The sequence below is a fragment of the Ictalurus furcatus genome, chromosome 1 (genome assembly GCF_023375685.1).
Source record: "Ictalurus furcatus strain D&B chromosome 1, Billie_1.0, whole genome shotgun sequence".
NCBI classification, from domain to species: Eukaryota; Metazoa; Chordata; class Actinopteri; order Siluriformes; family Ictaluridae; genus Ictalurus; species Ictalurus furcatus.
Window position 1 is genome coordinate 7175975 of NC_071255.1, and position 16738 is coordinate 7192712.

Genomic DNA, 16738 nt, shown 5'->3' on the forward strand with positions numbered 1-16738 from the left:
ACTTTAACATGCTATCACTGACTTCCTGCTTCCAAATGAAATACATCAACATACAGATTTAAATCACAGTTCTCAAGCCAATTCAGGGGAAATGCAAATTGCACGTCCTTTTGCTTTCTTTCCTCTCTTCTTAGCTCCTCCTCAAAGACGTGGGAAGTTGGGGTGCTGAGGGTGGTACAGCTTGGACATTCTGGATTCCCTAACTGCAACTGCTAAAATAATAATAATAATAATAAAAATAAACAAATAAAACTTTAAATAGGAATATTTTGAGTAGGTTTTAACATTTTGGTGGCTACGTATCTTTCAGCAAGGTGTATGTGTTTATAGCTCTTATATCGAAGTTTAGTAGTGCTGCATATTCATTGCACTTTTTTTCTTTAAAGTTGAAACATTGAATTATATCACTGTAATCAACACACATTATTGGTTAAAAAGAAAAGTGATTTGACTGGTGTGTCGTAGCATGCATCACAATTTTAAGAGCAGTTATACTGAATATCCGCTCAGCTGTAATTCAACGTATACTCGGTATAACACGGCTGTGAGTGCAATATTGCTTTTATACAAAACCTCTCTAAACAAGAAGTTTAAATCAAGTAACTTACATTTCAGACACAATATGGCCAAACATTTTGTTTATTTTTGCTCCGCTAGTGGAAATAGATCCTGAAAAACGTACACTCACTTTATAGTAGGTCAACTAGCTCACATTGATTTGTACATTCCCATGCTTACAGTGAAATTGGATTCCCTGCTTCCTTTTCATCTTCATGTGACAAGCTTTCATATGATCGAAGTCAAGTTACGTTCATGAAAATTGTCCAGTTTATATATGTCCTGTCTGTTGACGATGTCACAAACACTACTGTTGTAACCGTTTTGAACTAGGAAGTGGAATTTTATGTGGCAAACACTAGCTCAGTGATACACACAGTGAAATATCCCAGTACAGTTATACCAAATATAAGCATTCTTGGAACACCGCTTGTCCAATCAGATTAGTGGGCCGGAACTAACTGTTTTATAAAAAGAAAATAATTACCAATTCTTTGGAGGATGTGCAGTGGTGCAGCAGGCAACGTCACCGCCTCACAGCCCCGGGGTCTATCGTCTATGGAGTTTCATCCCGGGAGCATCCTCCTGGTTCTCTGGTTTCCTCCCACCTCCTAAAACATGCCAGTTGCTGGAATGATTTTTAAATTGCACCTAGGTGTGTGTGTAAATGTGGCGCCTGAAGGACTGCTATTCCAACCATGATGTATTCCTCTTTTGTTCCCTGGATAGGCTCCAGATCCACCGCAAATGTGACCAGGCAGGGGAGGAGTGATGGAGAAAGAACAGGTAAATGGTGTCACAACATGTGCGGTTACTGAAAACTATTTATACTCTATGTTGCAGTGAGAAAGAGACAGAAGGAAAAACTCCAGTGACATGGGGCTGGCCTGAGTCACAACCTGACAGCCTCCAATTGTCCAGGAAAATGGACAGCTTAGATTTTTTTCAGGATGGTTAATGAGAACTGATTTAACATTTGGTTTCAAAGGTAGTAGAAAGAGAATCTAAACCATGGATAGAAATATTAAGTGTTTGACTTAAATGCTAAAAGTAACAGTATGGAGTGGAGGTGATCACAAAGTGGGAGGAAATAAAAAGATAATGAAATGGGTTTTAAATTACAAACTGATCCTTTAAATATACAGTAGATTTACAACAATTTTAAGCAACTGATTAAATTAACATGGTCTATTTGGCAAGGGTATCTACTCTAAGGAGGAATTAGAGAGCTTGGATGCTAAATAATATGCAGATATGCTCATGGGAATGTGAGTTTGTAGCAGATGTGGAAAGTATTTAAAAAAAAAAAAAGGCAGTGAAGATGGTTTGTAGAAACTGCAAGTGGTTAGGTAAAATTATTTACATTGTTTCAAATACAAAATTTATAGCCCCCTCCAAAAGTATTGGAACAGCAAGGCCAATACTATTGTTTTCCCAATACACTTTGCTATACATGAAGACATTTGGGTTTGAGATCAAAAGATGAATATGAGACAATAGATCATAATTTTAGCTTTCTTTCCCTCATATTTACATCTAGATGTGTTAAACAACATATAACATGGCACCTTTTGTTTGAACCCACCCTTTTTTTTTCAAGTGATCAGAAATATTGGAACATACGATAGGGAAAATCCTATCAGCGTAATTGCACAAGTATTGGGAATAGCCAATACGCCAATTTGGAATGTTCTGAAAAAGAAAGAAACCACTTCAAGTTCAGTAATATAGCGGTCATACCACAAGATGCAAACCACTCATCAACAGTAAGAATCAGAAAGCCAGATTAGAATTCATAAAGAAATAGAGATAAGACAGGTTAACCAAGATCAACCTCTAATAAAGTAATGGAAAGGCCAAAGTGTGGAGAAAGAATAGATCTGCTCATGATGCAAAACATAGAAGCTCATCAGTCAAGCATGGTGGAGGTAGTGTCATGGCTTCAGGTTGCATGACTGCTTCTGGCTTTATTGATGACGTAAATCATGATGGTAGCAGCAGAATCGGTCTTCCAGTTGACAGAGAAATGCACCCAGTCTAGGAGGAGATCAATTAGGATGAGCAGAATCCTGCAGCATGACCCTAAATGCACTGCCTGTTATTAACCCAATTATGGTATTCATTTTTGTATTAGTTACTTAATTTTATTTCATTATTTGAGATCCTTTTTTGTTTTGTTTTGTTTGTTAATGTTTGAGGTGGCAACTAACGACTTTTATTGTGACACACAACCATGTGCTCTTGCAGCCTGTTTGTGAGCACAATTAAGGGGCTCAGGTGCATGCCCTCAAGTTTGCCAAAAGGTCTTAACAAAGTTCACGGTCAATAAGGATTTTTACTTAAGGTTTTGGCTTCTGGGTTTTGTTGTTAATTCCTACTTTGTTTGCTAGTGATTTGTTTCAAGGTTTGTTTAATCTTTATTTGAGATGCTTTATGTTTCCTTTTTGGTTGAGCTTTTACAGTGATTCATGACGTAAATAGTAATTCCACTGTGATTTCTGAGTGAATCTACAGTGATTTATAAAGACTAATAAACTGATTTTGAATCGTCAGTAAAAGAGTTGACCATGTTTAATCCAGAAAGCTACACTGCCAACACAACAAAAGGACTTCAGGGGGAAAAGTGGAAGGTTTTAGACTGGCCAAGTCAATCACCAGTCTCACCTAGTTGAGCAGCATTTCCCCTACTGAAGAGGAGACTGAAGGGAGAAACCCCTTGAAACAAACAACTAACTGCAGTACAAGCCTGGAAAAGCAGCACAAAAGAAGAACTCAACAATCTGATGATTTCAGTGGGTCACCGGCTTGATTCAGTTATTGCAAGCAAGAGATATACAACCAAATATTAAGTGTTATTTACTTTAAGACTTGTCTGTTCTATACATTTGCTCACCTAAAAATTGGTGGTCTGCCACCAAAAGGTGCCATGTTGTTTAACACATCTTGATGTAAACATCAGGAAATGAAAGCTGAAATTCTGATCCATCGTCTCATATTCATCTTTTGATCTCAAACCTAAATGTCTTTAATGTATAGCAAAAAATAGAAATAAAAAATAGAATTAGCCTTTGCAACATATGCTGTTTGGCTATTAAACAACGGATGATTTTAATGTGTTTATGAGAAACTGAATAATATAGTGTAAAGGTGATTGTCTGTATAATGTAAGTTGTGTTTCATGGATTGGCCAGGTTGGATCTAACTAGTGCTTGGATGGAAGTCCATTTGGGAATACAAGCTGGCATATGTTTTTCAGTGTCCTCTTTTATTTTTTCAGCAGTAAAAATGTTCAGACAAAATGAAATAAAGGCAAAAAATTAAGGGTTTTAATAGGATGATTGTAAGCAAGGGTAAAGGCTTATTTGTACTACTCTCAGAATTCCAGAACTGATCTGTCAGGCCTGGTTAGACTTTTTTTTTTTTTACCTAACAAGAGTCTAATGAGAACTGTTATGACAATACACACACACAAGTGCTCTGTTTTATACTTAAACTAGTGTAAGATGTAACTGCATTTACATACTCAACATTTGTCACTGTTAGGTATGTAAATTCTGTGCTCATTCAATTTACTCAAACATTTTAGGTAAAAATGTAAATGAATTGAGAGATTGAAAGTTTTTTAGGAAATTGCTTCATTTTTCAAATGTTTAACTGTAAATTCAGTTTAAGATTTCAGATTCCTCTATTACAAATCTCAAATTCATTTTTGATTTTGTCAATAGTGAATAACAATATTCAGGTACAAATTTCTAACAGCATGATTCCAACTCTAAAAGGCAAGCTTGTGGGTAACAAAGAATTACATGGCGTAGAAACATTTAATATGAGCAGCATATTACTTTAATGATTGTTCGTTAACGTTCAACTTTCCTAGGGTGTGATGGGTTATGAGGTATTACAATTATAGACACTAAACCATCAATATGATCAATTCCAAATCAAAATTTATTGACTCTAAAACTACAAGGATCAGACGGAGGTAGACAGATAACTTTCAGTGATCTTATATGAAGGGCCTTGTGATATTTTCCTCCTGTGTTTGCCATTTTAACTTACAAATACAGGCCTTAAACAATAAAAGCAGTTCAGTGTTTCAGAGATTTGACAGAAAATGCTGTACAGTAAATAAAACAAGAGAAACTGATGTGAACATATGACGACACATAATGGCCCTTATTCAATAAAGTTGCGTGTAGTCAAATTTCATGTCTGATGAAATTCATGTCTGGTCAGTATGTGTAAATTTGAGCACAACATTTGAACATCCTAAAATAATTGATTTGCAGTTAAATAATAAAAAAAACAAACAATGACAGCATCATCAATAACTGTATCATGTATAGGAAGTTGAGTTGGATACGAAATTTATATGCACATTTATGTTCAAGAGGCACCATAACGCTCTGTCCTACATGTAGCATCTTGGACAGGCAGGATATTCAAAGACACTTTAATATAATTGTGTTATTTTTTTGTTTTCATATCAAGATCTAAACACATTAGGCATGATTTTAATTATTTTGGTAGTTGTCTTCTTAGTGTTCGATTAATTTCTTTTAGTGCTTTATAGGAAATAAAGATTTGTTTATTTGTTCAGGGTGAACACTTGGCTCATCTATTCATAAATAAAGTTAATTAAATCTAATTTGAGCCTAATCTGACCTATTTAGGATGAATAAAAACACTCTGCCACAAATACAGCTCACATACCAGCAGGTGAGGTTGGAAAACAGATTGGTTTTATACCCGATTTTGACCTTAAAACTGTCTTCTTATTTAGAGTAACTTCGGACAAAAGCACCTCTAACTTGGCTTTGGCTTTTTTTTGTATCTTGGATAGCCTGATAAATCCTTTTCTTTTACTGGTTCACTGTCACAAAATCTACATAAAAATGGGCTTTCTGTTCATTAAAAAACAAGGCTCTTTGGAATGTAGTATGATGGTTTCATGAATCAGACACGGATTCATGTAGTCTGTGTGCTAAAATCTGCTATTGTTTCTATGCAACTTTGATGAATAAGTGCAATGTGTCATTACAGATCGAGAACATTAGCCTGGGTTTGTATAAGCAGTAGACTTGCTTTAGATTGGAAAATGAATCATCGAACATTATATTTGGACTTATAAAACAAAAAAATAAACTACTTAAAAACCTAAGCAATAGTTTAACATGGGTGATAAATTCATTGCAAAGTGAAATAAACTTAGTAAGTTAAGTATTTGAACCTGTACATGTTGAACATGTTGAAAATGTCATTTTTATTAACTGACTAATTACTGGTGGTCACTTCACATCTCACACAGTCAGAATACAAGGAGAAATTCAGAGTTGAGGAAATGAGTAACAAGCATCATCTACAACAGTTCTTTTGGCACATTAACAGCCAGACACTTTAAGGGTGTAGAGGGACGTTAACACTATACAAAATCAGACCTCACCTTGTACATGTTGCATATAGTGCACCTGTAATTCTAGTTCTCCAGGTAATGTGCATCCACAGATCATGCAACGAAAAAGCTGATCTGTGGAAAATGAAATTTGACCGATAAGTTTGTTCGGTTCAGTTCGTTGTCCTCCTTGAATTGAGGGCGAAGCCTGTGGAATTACTGGCCTCTCATTCATTATGCCTGGTGGAGTGAAGAAGATGTTCTGAGGTGCTGGACCTGGAAGTTGCCCTGCTATAGAATGGATTGGATGAGGACCTGGCAAAGCAAGAGAAGGTGCCAGAGGGAGTGGTGAGGTAATAAAAGGAGAGGCCTGATTTAAGAGGATTTGAGAGGCAGAAACGAGGGGGGATTGCTGCTGTGGCCCCTGCTGCACTGGTCCATTTATCAGAGCTTGGGAAACAACTGGAGTGGTCTGGAAGCCAAACACTGTGCTTCCGTTCCCATGAGAAAAAGGAGCTGCTCCAAACTGAACACTGACTGATCCTAATGGATTTGTTTGGGGCTGATGAAACTGCTGTTGCTGAAGAAGCTGTAATTGTTCGGGTTGCATCTGCTGCACTGTTTGCTGTAGAAGCTGAATTTGCTGTGGTGGTTGCAAGACCAGCTGCAACTGCTGATGTTGCTGTTGTGAAGGGGGTGGCATTATATGGAGCTGGGGATGTTGAGCCCCTGTTTCATTCGCAGGTTTTTCTTGTGAGTTTACACTTTTAGAAATTTCAACAGGAGTTACGATATTCAAAGGCTTACCGTTGTTTTTACTGTCATCTACCACATCTGCATTTTGCCTTGTTTGTGTTGAAATCGATGCACTGGCTACAGTAGATGACTGCTGTAATTGTGGCTGCTCAGAATTATCGGATTCTGCGTTAACCTGCAGTGTGCCTGCTGGCGTTTTTAAGCTAAAAGTAATTACATTTTCCTTTCCTGATGAACCAAGTCCCGTGTTAGTGTTTTGGGATGAATCAGAGACTGACCACTGTGATAATTGTTGACCTTGAAGATTTAACCCATGGTTTGGAGAATTCTGAGTGTTTGACACTGGTGAACGTGTCCCTTGTGCTGTGCCTGGTGACTTTGGAGTTGATGACGGTGAATTAACCCCCAAAGAAGGTTGCTGCTGCACCTTTGCTTCACTCTTGGATGGGCCATCAGTACAGCCCCTAGTAGGGGACGATGTGCTAGTTGAAGCTGCGTCACAGTTATTTTGTGCTGTGCAGTTCTCTGGAATCTGTTTGGGAGCTGTGCTAGCTTGACCTGATGGTGCCACCTCAGCCCAGCCAGCACTCTGCTGTTGAGATGCAATCTTGGGGAGACCATCTGGTTTTGGCAAGATCGGTTTGAGATGTGTTGCTGATTGCCACTGGTGCCTGAAATTATTAGATTGTCCTTCAGATAACCATTTAGACTGCTGTTGTAGCTGTGAGTGAATTTGGATTTGCCACTGTTGTTGAAACTGAATGGGCATAAGCGGAGTTTGCTCGTTCCTATCCGAATCTTGCCCCAACAAGCTTGGCACTGAACCCTGCAAAATCTGATCTGTAAAAGGAGCCTGTTGCAGCGGTATTGCCCTGTCCACATTACCTCCCATTCTTGACCAACTTGAAACCCATCTACCACTTCTCCTGCCCCTTCCAACAGCACTTGTCCTCCCTCTTTGGGAACCAACAGTCGAAGAATAGGACTGGCTTGCTCCTTGACGTTTTCGTGCATGTATTTTTTGATGAACAAGGAGACTGCTTAGCCAGGGGAATGATTTATGGCACTCTTGGCAACGATGTGGCCTCTCCCCAGTATGGGTGTTCAGATGGTCACGAAGTAAGTATGCTAATCCAAAACTCTTGTTGCAGACGTGACATTTGTGAGGCTTGTCTCCTGAGTGGCAAAGCATGTGGCGCTGCAACTGACTCTCATCACTGTAGCCCTTGCGACACTGTGTGCAGCGAAAAGGTTTCTGTTGATGCAGTCTCTGGTGAGTCTTCATGTTCTGAAGAAATGCAAAGTCCTTTCCACAGTCAGGGCACTTGTATGGCTTCTTGCCGGAATGGATGATCAAGTGCTGTTGTAAATAGCTGCTGAATCGGAATGACTTTTTACAAACGTGGCACTGGTAACCCCTGTTGTGTATGCGCATGTGAAGTTCTAAAACAGAACGGTAACGAAAGCTCTTGCCACAGTCTCTGCATCTTAAAGGTTTTTTGTCTGTCTGGTCTCCCCATTCTCCATCTGCTGAAATGTTATCGGCGCTAGCTGAGCTTGCTACACTGAGAACCTCCCTCTTCAATGGAGTTGCTATAACCTGATGAGTCAAGGCATGTGACTGTAAGGTGGATTCATCCAAAAACTGGAGAGGACAATTGGGACAGGCATAGACCTTGTAATTTCTTTTCCCATTACTCAATTTTTCATATTCTGCCTCATGTGCCAATATATGGGCCCTTAGGTCAGCTGCTTTGTAAAAGAGCTGAGGACACAGTGGACAGTTACGCTGGTGCTCCATGATTGTATTGGTGTTCTCTTTCCCTATAGATCCTAAACCTGTACCATTGGGCATTTCATTGTTTTCTGTAATAGCTGCCTCAAAACCAGCAGAACTAGTGAGTTTCTTGTGTTGGCGACAGTGTGCACGCATATTCTGTGCAAACGCAAATCTCTTCCCACATTCTGTGCACCGGTATGGCTTCTGGCCAGTGTGAAGGTATTGGTGCTGTTGCAAAAGGCTGCCGTATTTGAAGTTTTTGCCGCATATGGTGCACCGGTGTGGCCTTTCCTCGGTGTGCTTGCGGCGATGGTCATCCATGAATGAGCGGTGCCGGAAGACCATACCACAATCAGGGCATTCGTAAGGTTTAAGGGCAGCATGGGAGCGCTGATGGATGTGCAATGTCACAGCACACTGAAAGCCCTTATTACACTCGAGGCACCTGTAAGGACACTCTAATGAATGGCTCTGCATGTGAGCATTGATGGACACTCTGTACTGGAACTCTTTGCGGCACAGAGGGCAGCGGTAAGGCTTCTCCAGGCTCTGCTGGCAGGCATGAAGCTTGTAACGGATCAGAGATGCAAAACAATCACCACAATGCTCACATTCAAAGATCTTTTCTTCCCTGAACTCCCTTAGCTGAGACCGCTTATAAGAGACCAATGCTGAATCTGGCATACCGTTCTGTTTGTGTTCGTTGCGGTGCTTGATGAGGCTACTACGATGCTGAAAGGTGAGGCCACATTCTTTGCAGGTGAGAGAAGCCTGCTCATCTTGATGCATGTGGAAGTGGCGATGCAGGTCGTATGTCTCTCGTCGAGTGAAGCTTTTGCCACAGTCACGGCAGTTCAGGCGAGTTTTCCGCTGCTTATCCACAACATCAGCCTCATGGCACTCCTCATCGTCACCTGGCCCCCTATCCTCTCCTTCTTCAGGTTCTTTACTTTGCACTTCACCTTTGGGTTCTACTTCTTCCTCCTCTTCTGATATTTCCTCTCCCTTTTCCTCCTCACCCTCCTTAGAGTCACTGTCACACTCCATTTCCACACTCAGATCCGTCAGTTCTTCCTCCTCATCTTGTGCTAGTGCATCTTCATGTCCTAGTGCATCTTCATGTCCAATGGTACTCCCAGTATCTAAGCCGGGGTCTTCTGTTGTCTGGTCCTCTGGAGTCCCTTGCTGAAGTTCATTCCCTAGGCAAAAATAACACACTATAATAATTCTTGTTCTTTTGCTGTGGATATATTATTAGTAATCATTTATTTATATTTCAGGAATCATTCATCTAAGTAATTCATCTCAATGCATGTCTCACCTACATGTGGAGATATCAAAAAAAGAGAAAAGACTGTGGTTTTATCAATATACAAAGGGGTATTATTTTCATAGATAGATAGAGCACATGACATTTACGCTTTTTTCTGTATATAGACTTGCTTCCAAAAGTATTGGAACAACAAGGCCAATTCTTTTATTTTCGCTATACACTGAATACAGGTTTGAGATCAAAAGATATTAAAAAAAAAATTAAACTTTTAATTCCTGATATTTACTTCTAGATGTGTTGAAAAACTTAAAATATGGCACCTATTGGTGGCACACCACCCAATTTGGTGGCTCACCTCTGTATTTCTTTGCAAATTCCAGTCTGGCTTTCTGATTCTTACTGCTCATGAGTGGTTTGCATCTTGTAGTATGGCTGCTATATTTCTGCACTTGAAGTCATCTTCGAATGGTGGATTGTGATGCCTTCACCCCTGCCCTGTGAAGGTTGTTGGTCATGTCACTAACTGTTGTTTTTGGGTTTTTCTTCACAGCACTCACAATGTTTCTGTGATTAACTGCTGTTGTTTTTCCTTGGCCCACCTGTTCGATGTCTAATTGTTAGTAAACCAGTGGTTTTATTTGTTTTTCATGACATTCCAAATTGTTGTATTGGCTAAGACCAACGTCTGTGCAATGGCTCTGATCCATTTTCCCTCTTTTCTCAGCTTTAAAATGGCTTGCTTTTCTCCCATAGACAGCTCTCTGGAAGTCATGTTGATTTATCCTTTTTAACAACAAATGCACTCTGTGAGAAACCCAGGGCTTAAACCAAAAGTAGACATTCAGAGCTATTAATTGTTTAAACAATCAATCTAACAGGGCAGACCTGGGCAACAAGAAACACCTGTCAGTCTCATATTCCAATATTTTTGATCACTTGAAAAATGCATGGGTTCAAACAAAGGGTGCCATGTTCTAAGTTGTTTAACACACCTACATGTAAAGATCAGGAAGTGAAAGCTGAAATTCTGATCGGTCATCGTATATTCATCTTTTAATCTCAAACCCAAATGTCTTCATTGTATAGCATAAAAAAAGCATTGGCCTTGCCATTCCAATACACTCAGATGGTTATATATTATTATATATAATTTATATACACACACCAGTCACTTTAATAGGTACACCAGTACATCTGTTCAATTATGCACTTATTCAATCAGCCAATCACGTGGCAGCATCACAATGCATAAAATCATGCAGATACAGGTTAAGGGCTTCAGTTAATCTTCACATCAAACAGATGTGAGAATAGAATACGGAAAAATGTGATCTCTGTGAACGTTAAGCTTGCCACGGTATATGGTCATACCGATTGTACTGGTTATGAAGGCTGATATGAAATTTTATACCCGTTTAAAGGGGGAACATTATGAATGAAACTTAATAAGAACAATTCCTATATCAATATCATCACAAATAGAACCACCTTAAATGTATAGTCACCTAATGAAGAATTTGTGACTCATGAAAAATTTAAGTAAATTAATGCATTGAAAGTTGTTGTGCACTGACAGAGGACATATTGTTTAACTGACAGTAACAACTGTGCAAAGTCAGAGAGGAAGCACAAACGTGTGTGAATATTAAACAGAATTCCGCAAAGCTATCTATCTAGCTGCATTTAGAAGACAAAACGGAGACCATTATTGAAATGATTGGCATGTTCGTTTTATAAAAAGCCTGTGTTTGCGTTGTGAAGCTTCCTGACGTGGGGAAATGAGGGGATGGTAAGCAGGCTTGGTTCGGCTTTATTTGCCATCATGTTTCCCTTCCACTTTTTCCCAGTTTCATTTTCATATTTTGTCAAAAAATAAAAATCAAGTTTGAAATCAAGCTGCCTTGTGTTATTGTGTAGGCTATTGCGCACTGAAAACGACCCCATAGCACCAGCTAGCATCCAACCAGTGCTAATACCGGTATTACAGGTTTGAAGCATAGACTGGAAAAAAAATATTTAAAAAAAAGAAAAAAAGAAAAAAACATGGATGATGCACCTTCACTCTCTTCTATTGTACAAAAGTGAAGCCGCCAATGTCCCAATATAGCGCTGACATCTTGGAGCCTGAGTCTGCGCAGTAGTGAGCGTGAAGTGGAGCCATGGTCTCAAGGTCCCGCCCACACTCCCACAGAATTAATCACAAGGACACGCCCCTGAACTTTTTTAACTCATGTGTCAGTGTGAAATAAACAGTTATGGAACTGTAGAAATTAAAGTTTAGGCTCCAATCTCCTCCCAAAGATCCTGAAGAGTCAGTTGGTGCCTCAGTGACTACTTCCCTCAGAGAAGCTGTCAATCATGACACCATACCCCCATTTATAGCATCAAATAACTAACTAAAATCAAAGTTATTTAAAAAACGAACACTTGAACTTACATCTGTGTGATAAAAAACCACCTAAAATGACAGAAAACATCTTTGGAAAAAAATTATCTGAAGTGTAATTTGATTGTTTATTCTGTCCTTCCATTCGATTACATGGAGAGGGCGGGGTTTATGACCTATACTGCATCCAGCCACCTGGGGGCGATCGAAACGTTTTGGCTTGTGGTTTCAAGACTTGTGCGGCACACTTGGTTTGAACTAGGGACATCTTACAGGTGTGAAAATTATGATACTGTGGCAGGTCTGATGACCGTGGCATGATTGTTGCCAGATGGGCTGGATTGAGTATTTCAGAAACTGCTGATATCCTGGGATTTTCACACACAACAGTTTCTAGAATTGACACAGATTGGTGTGAAAAACAAAAAAAAACATTGTGTGAAAATGGTTAGAGACATAGATCACATTTTCCCCATTCTGATGTTTGATGTGAACATTAACTGAAGCTCTTGACCTGTATCTGCCTGATTTTATGCATATTTTGTGCAGGTGTTCCTATTACAGTGATTATATATATACACACACACACACAAATTGTGATGTTAGCAGATTGCTGAATGAGTGTGGGTGTTATGTTACAGACACATGAATCAACAGCAGGACCAAGTGGTCAATGAACCCTACATTCACACTAGTGAGTGACAACATCACAGGTGACCATTCATTTTCTGTGCATGTGCATGACATGCATGGAACCACAACCTCAGCAAAAACTGCGAGCGGCAGTATCACAAACTACATTTGAATTGAGATGTTATCAATTCTGTGCAAATCAGGTACATGCAGTGACAAACACAAATGATTCCATATAACCATCCTATGTTTCTTCAGTTCCACACTCCCAACTTCCTACCTGCAATGAGTTCCCTTTTACGATTTGATGTGCGTATGTTAAAGAAAAAAAACCTTTCAACTAGATAAGCTTGATTTGGTTACACACTCACTCGCTTTCTGTAACCGCTTCATCCTGGTCAGGCTCACAGTGGATCCTGGGCCCGTCTCTGGAAACTTAGGCATGAGGCAGGAACACACCCTGGGCAGGGTGAATGCAAATACTCATTCACACCTCAGGGCAATCTATCTTAGCCAATGCACTTACTGGCATGTTACTGGGAGGAAACCCATGTGAACACAAGGGCGAACATGCACAGAAACTCCACACAGACACTAACCTGAGCTCAGGCTCGAACTGGGGACCCTGCCACATCACGACTCCAATGCTACTTGCTGTTTCACAGAATAATGCCCACTAAGCCTAGCACATAACATGCAAATCAAACAACCACTTTTCACACTGCTCCATGCATTGTTCGTTTTGTGTTCACCTAGTGCTCGTTTAATTAGCCTTATAACAACATCATTTCTTACAGGAACTAAAAAGCCTGGACAGTGCACGCTCACAAGAGACAACCAACATGTGAGTGGACTTGTCACCTGCACTGTAGGTAAAAACACCTGTTGGCCACAAGTAACCAATCAGAAACATGAAATAATGTGGCCTGGGATGTATTTAACTAGTCTCTTTCACTGTTTTATGAAGAGTGCAGCAACATTAAATGTCCTCATCATTCATCTAGCAACACCACAACACAAAGCACATTCAAGCATTTCATCTCAAATGTGGACCACTGATCATCGCCCTCCTTTTCATTCGTCTCTAACCAGATTAGGGTTTTATGTGGGTATAATATATTGTCATGTATCTTAACCTCATGAACTCAATCTGCAGCCTGATCAGTGCTGTCCAATGTGTCCATGGTGCTGAACGAAGAAGTCAGGTCCATTTCTGATTGGACAAACAGCCGCCCAATTGCAAGAAGCTGTTTTTGTCTGGATGCACAATTATAATTGTGCAAGGAGATTCAGTTAGTGCATTACAATATATAATCATCTAACACGTGATGAATCCAACAGGCTAATTCCTACTCACCCGTGCCTTCTTTGCCCGAGAGGCTACATGTCCTCGAGTCCAACTCATCTTCTGACTCGGACCAAACCAGCCCAAGATCTTCATCCTGGGAAACATCATCGGGTTTATGAGCACGTGCCTTTGGCACTACTGAGTCAGATTCGGGGCACGGGGTTGATTCTCCGTTTCGTACAAAGCCACTATGAACGGATGAATTGTTCAGTGCCTCTGCAGACTCTTTCGTTTCTTCTTTTGCGTCGGTGTTTTCCTGAAAAAAATCCTCTTCTGACATAGGAGCTTCATCCGCCGTACCCTCGCGTTCAACTTCTTTGCGTTCATCATCCAAGGGATCATTGTTATTGCACTGGTTGTCCAGGCTTTCTTCGGGTTCAGGCCGTAAAGCGGCCATATTTTACTGAATGTTCCCCGTCTCACTCCTCCGTGACGTCATCGGCCCTTTTCCCCCTCCTTGTAGGTATCGTTTCAGTTCCCTCGACCGCCCCCTGCTGTGCTGGAGTATAGTGATTGGAAGTTCGGATCATTTTACTGACTCGGATCTTTGAATCTCGTTCAGGTTCAGCAAAATGCACGAATCTTGTTTTCGAGTCATTTCGTTCATTTCAGCAGAATATAAATAAAATGTTACATGTTGAATTCCCTCAACACATCTAGTACTTAATAAACTATTAAATAAACTATAGGCTAATGCAACCGAGGCTGAATTATGAGAAACAGAAATGATCCATTATAGCTTAGCTGGGTCTTCAGGCTATGCAGACTGTTAGTTCAGTGGTTTTCAAAGTGGGGGCCGCCAGGGGGCGCCCGGGGGGCCTCAACAATTTGGTGTGAAAAATAAATTCTCACTCTCAGACAACCACACACACACACACACACACACACACTCAATTCCTAATGTAATGTAATGTAAAGATGTAAGATGTAATTATTAATAAAAAGGGGGATATATTCAGAAGTCTGTATTTTTAATGTGTTTTAAAGACATCTTGCAAAAGGGGGGCCTCGGTCAAATGTTAATGCTATTTGGTGGGCCTTGCCCTGGAAAAGTTTGGGAACCCCTGTGTTAGTTCACCTCACCTCACGATCTGAGTACTTTTTTCTTTTGTCATGTCACATTTGTTACGTCTGTTCCCCGGAAATAGAAAAGATTAGTACACATCTCGAGTCTTTGGGTTCGAGTTGTTAGTTCTTCCGGTGACCGCCACATAGGCAATGCACCATGCAGTACTGGAAACAGAAATGAACGAACGACTCAATACGTGACAAATGTGACGTGACAAAAGAAAGAAGGACTCGGATCGTGAGGTGAGGTGAACTAACAACTCTCTGTTTCCCCGGAAACAGAAATGATTAGTTCACTTCTCGAGTCTTCGAGTTCGAGTCATTCATTCATTTCTGTTTCCGGTACTGCATGGTGCATTGGCTATGCGGCGGTCACTGGAAGAACGAACGACTCGAACCCGAAGACTCAAGAGGTGAACTAATCATTTCTGTTTCTGGTACAGAACCTATGGGGATGTTGCTGTGCATGCGCAGTCAAAAATGAACAACTCACTCTCTGAGACAACTTGTTGTTCCCGAGTCATATTAAAGATTTAAAATGAACGAATCATCACTACTGGATTATACGGTATTTACGTACAGATACTGAGAATGAGTGGGGAAAAACACAACGTGGTGCTATTACTGTACAAGGTTGAATGTATGTTAAAGCTCGCATTTGTACCTGTGTTCACTGTAGCCATAGTTAATATGAGTTAACTAAATATATTAGTCATGCCACCGAAACGTTCTGCTTCAAGAAATAGCTGCCGCTTGACTGTATTATTTAAAAGGTAGACACTAGAAAAGTTTACATGTACACTTTGCTGGACATAATATCTTTTTCTGAGAATAGTAAAAAATAAAAAATAAAAAAAAGACATGTTTGCACTTCAATTCACCCTAAATAGTTTCCGAGATTAGAATTAGTGTGTCCCAAATCATAGTATGTTGAAAGGAGTATCCCAGCGGTACCCGGATGGTCTACTGTTTCCGGTAGATTTTCGAAGTTGTGTGCTGTATCCGAAATTATGTACAACCCCACTACACGGTAGGCGAAATGCAGGAGGGGTAGTATGTCCGAATTCTCAGTAGGTGAGAAATACCCAGATAGCGTACTGCTTCTGGTGAGATTTTGCAGTGTGTAACCGATGGACACTATGCGAGTCAAAAATCCCATAATGCAACGGGACTGGTGCAGACGAGCTCAGAAAAAAAAAACGCGGAAGACAGCGGCTCTTTTTAAGTATTAAACCTTGGTTAAACAGGACTTGTTTAACAACACCTGAATAAATTGTTAACTTGTTGAAGGTTTAAACAAGAAAACAGTTGTCACAGCGTTTGAAACCTTTTTTGTGATCTCCACCATGCCTTAGCTGGCCAAGCTAACGGTAACGAATTTACCTCAGCCTGTTAACACTTCCCACATTAAATTACTAATTCAGTTAACTTTCCTGATGTGTATTTTGCTGTTAGTTCGGTTGCTTTAATCTGGTGCTCCCTTTAAGATTTCTGTGCTTATGATGACGTCGAAGGTCACATGACAATTCCAACATGGCATATGT

At 40.1% G+C, this 16738-nt stretch overlaps 1 protein-coding gene across 1 annotated transcript; it reads right to left on the reverse strand.

Moving 5' to 3' along the window:
* Positions 1 to 5779: 5779 nt before the first annotated feature.
* zgc:66448 (uncharacterized protein LOC327401 homolog) lies at positions 5780 to 15231 on the reverse strand. Its single transcript, XM_053622609.1, has 2 exons — positions 14136 to 15231; positions 5780 to 9685 (listed from the first exon to the last, which is right to left on the reverse strand). The coding sequence occupies exons 1-2, from the start codon at positions 14521 to 14523 to the stop codon at positions 5991 to 5993; spliced, it is 4083 nt and encodes a 1360-aa protein (XP_053478584.1). The 5' UTR covers positions 14524 to 15231; the 3' UTR covers positions 5780 to 5990.
* Between the last annotated feature and the right edge of the window lie 1507 nt (positions 15232 to 16738).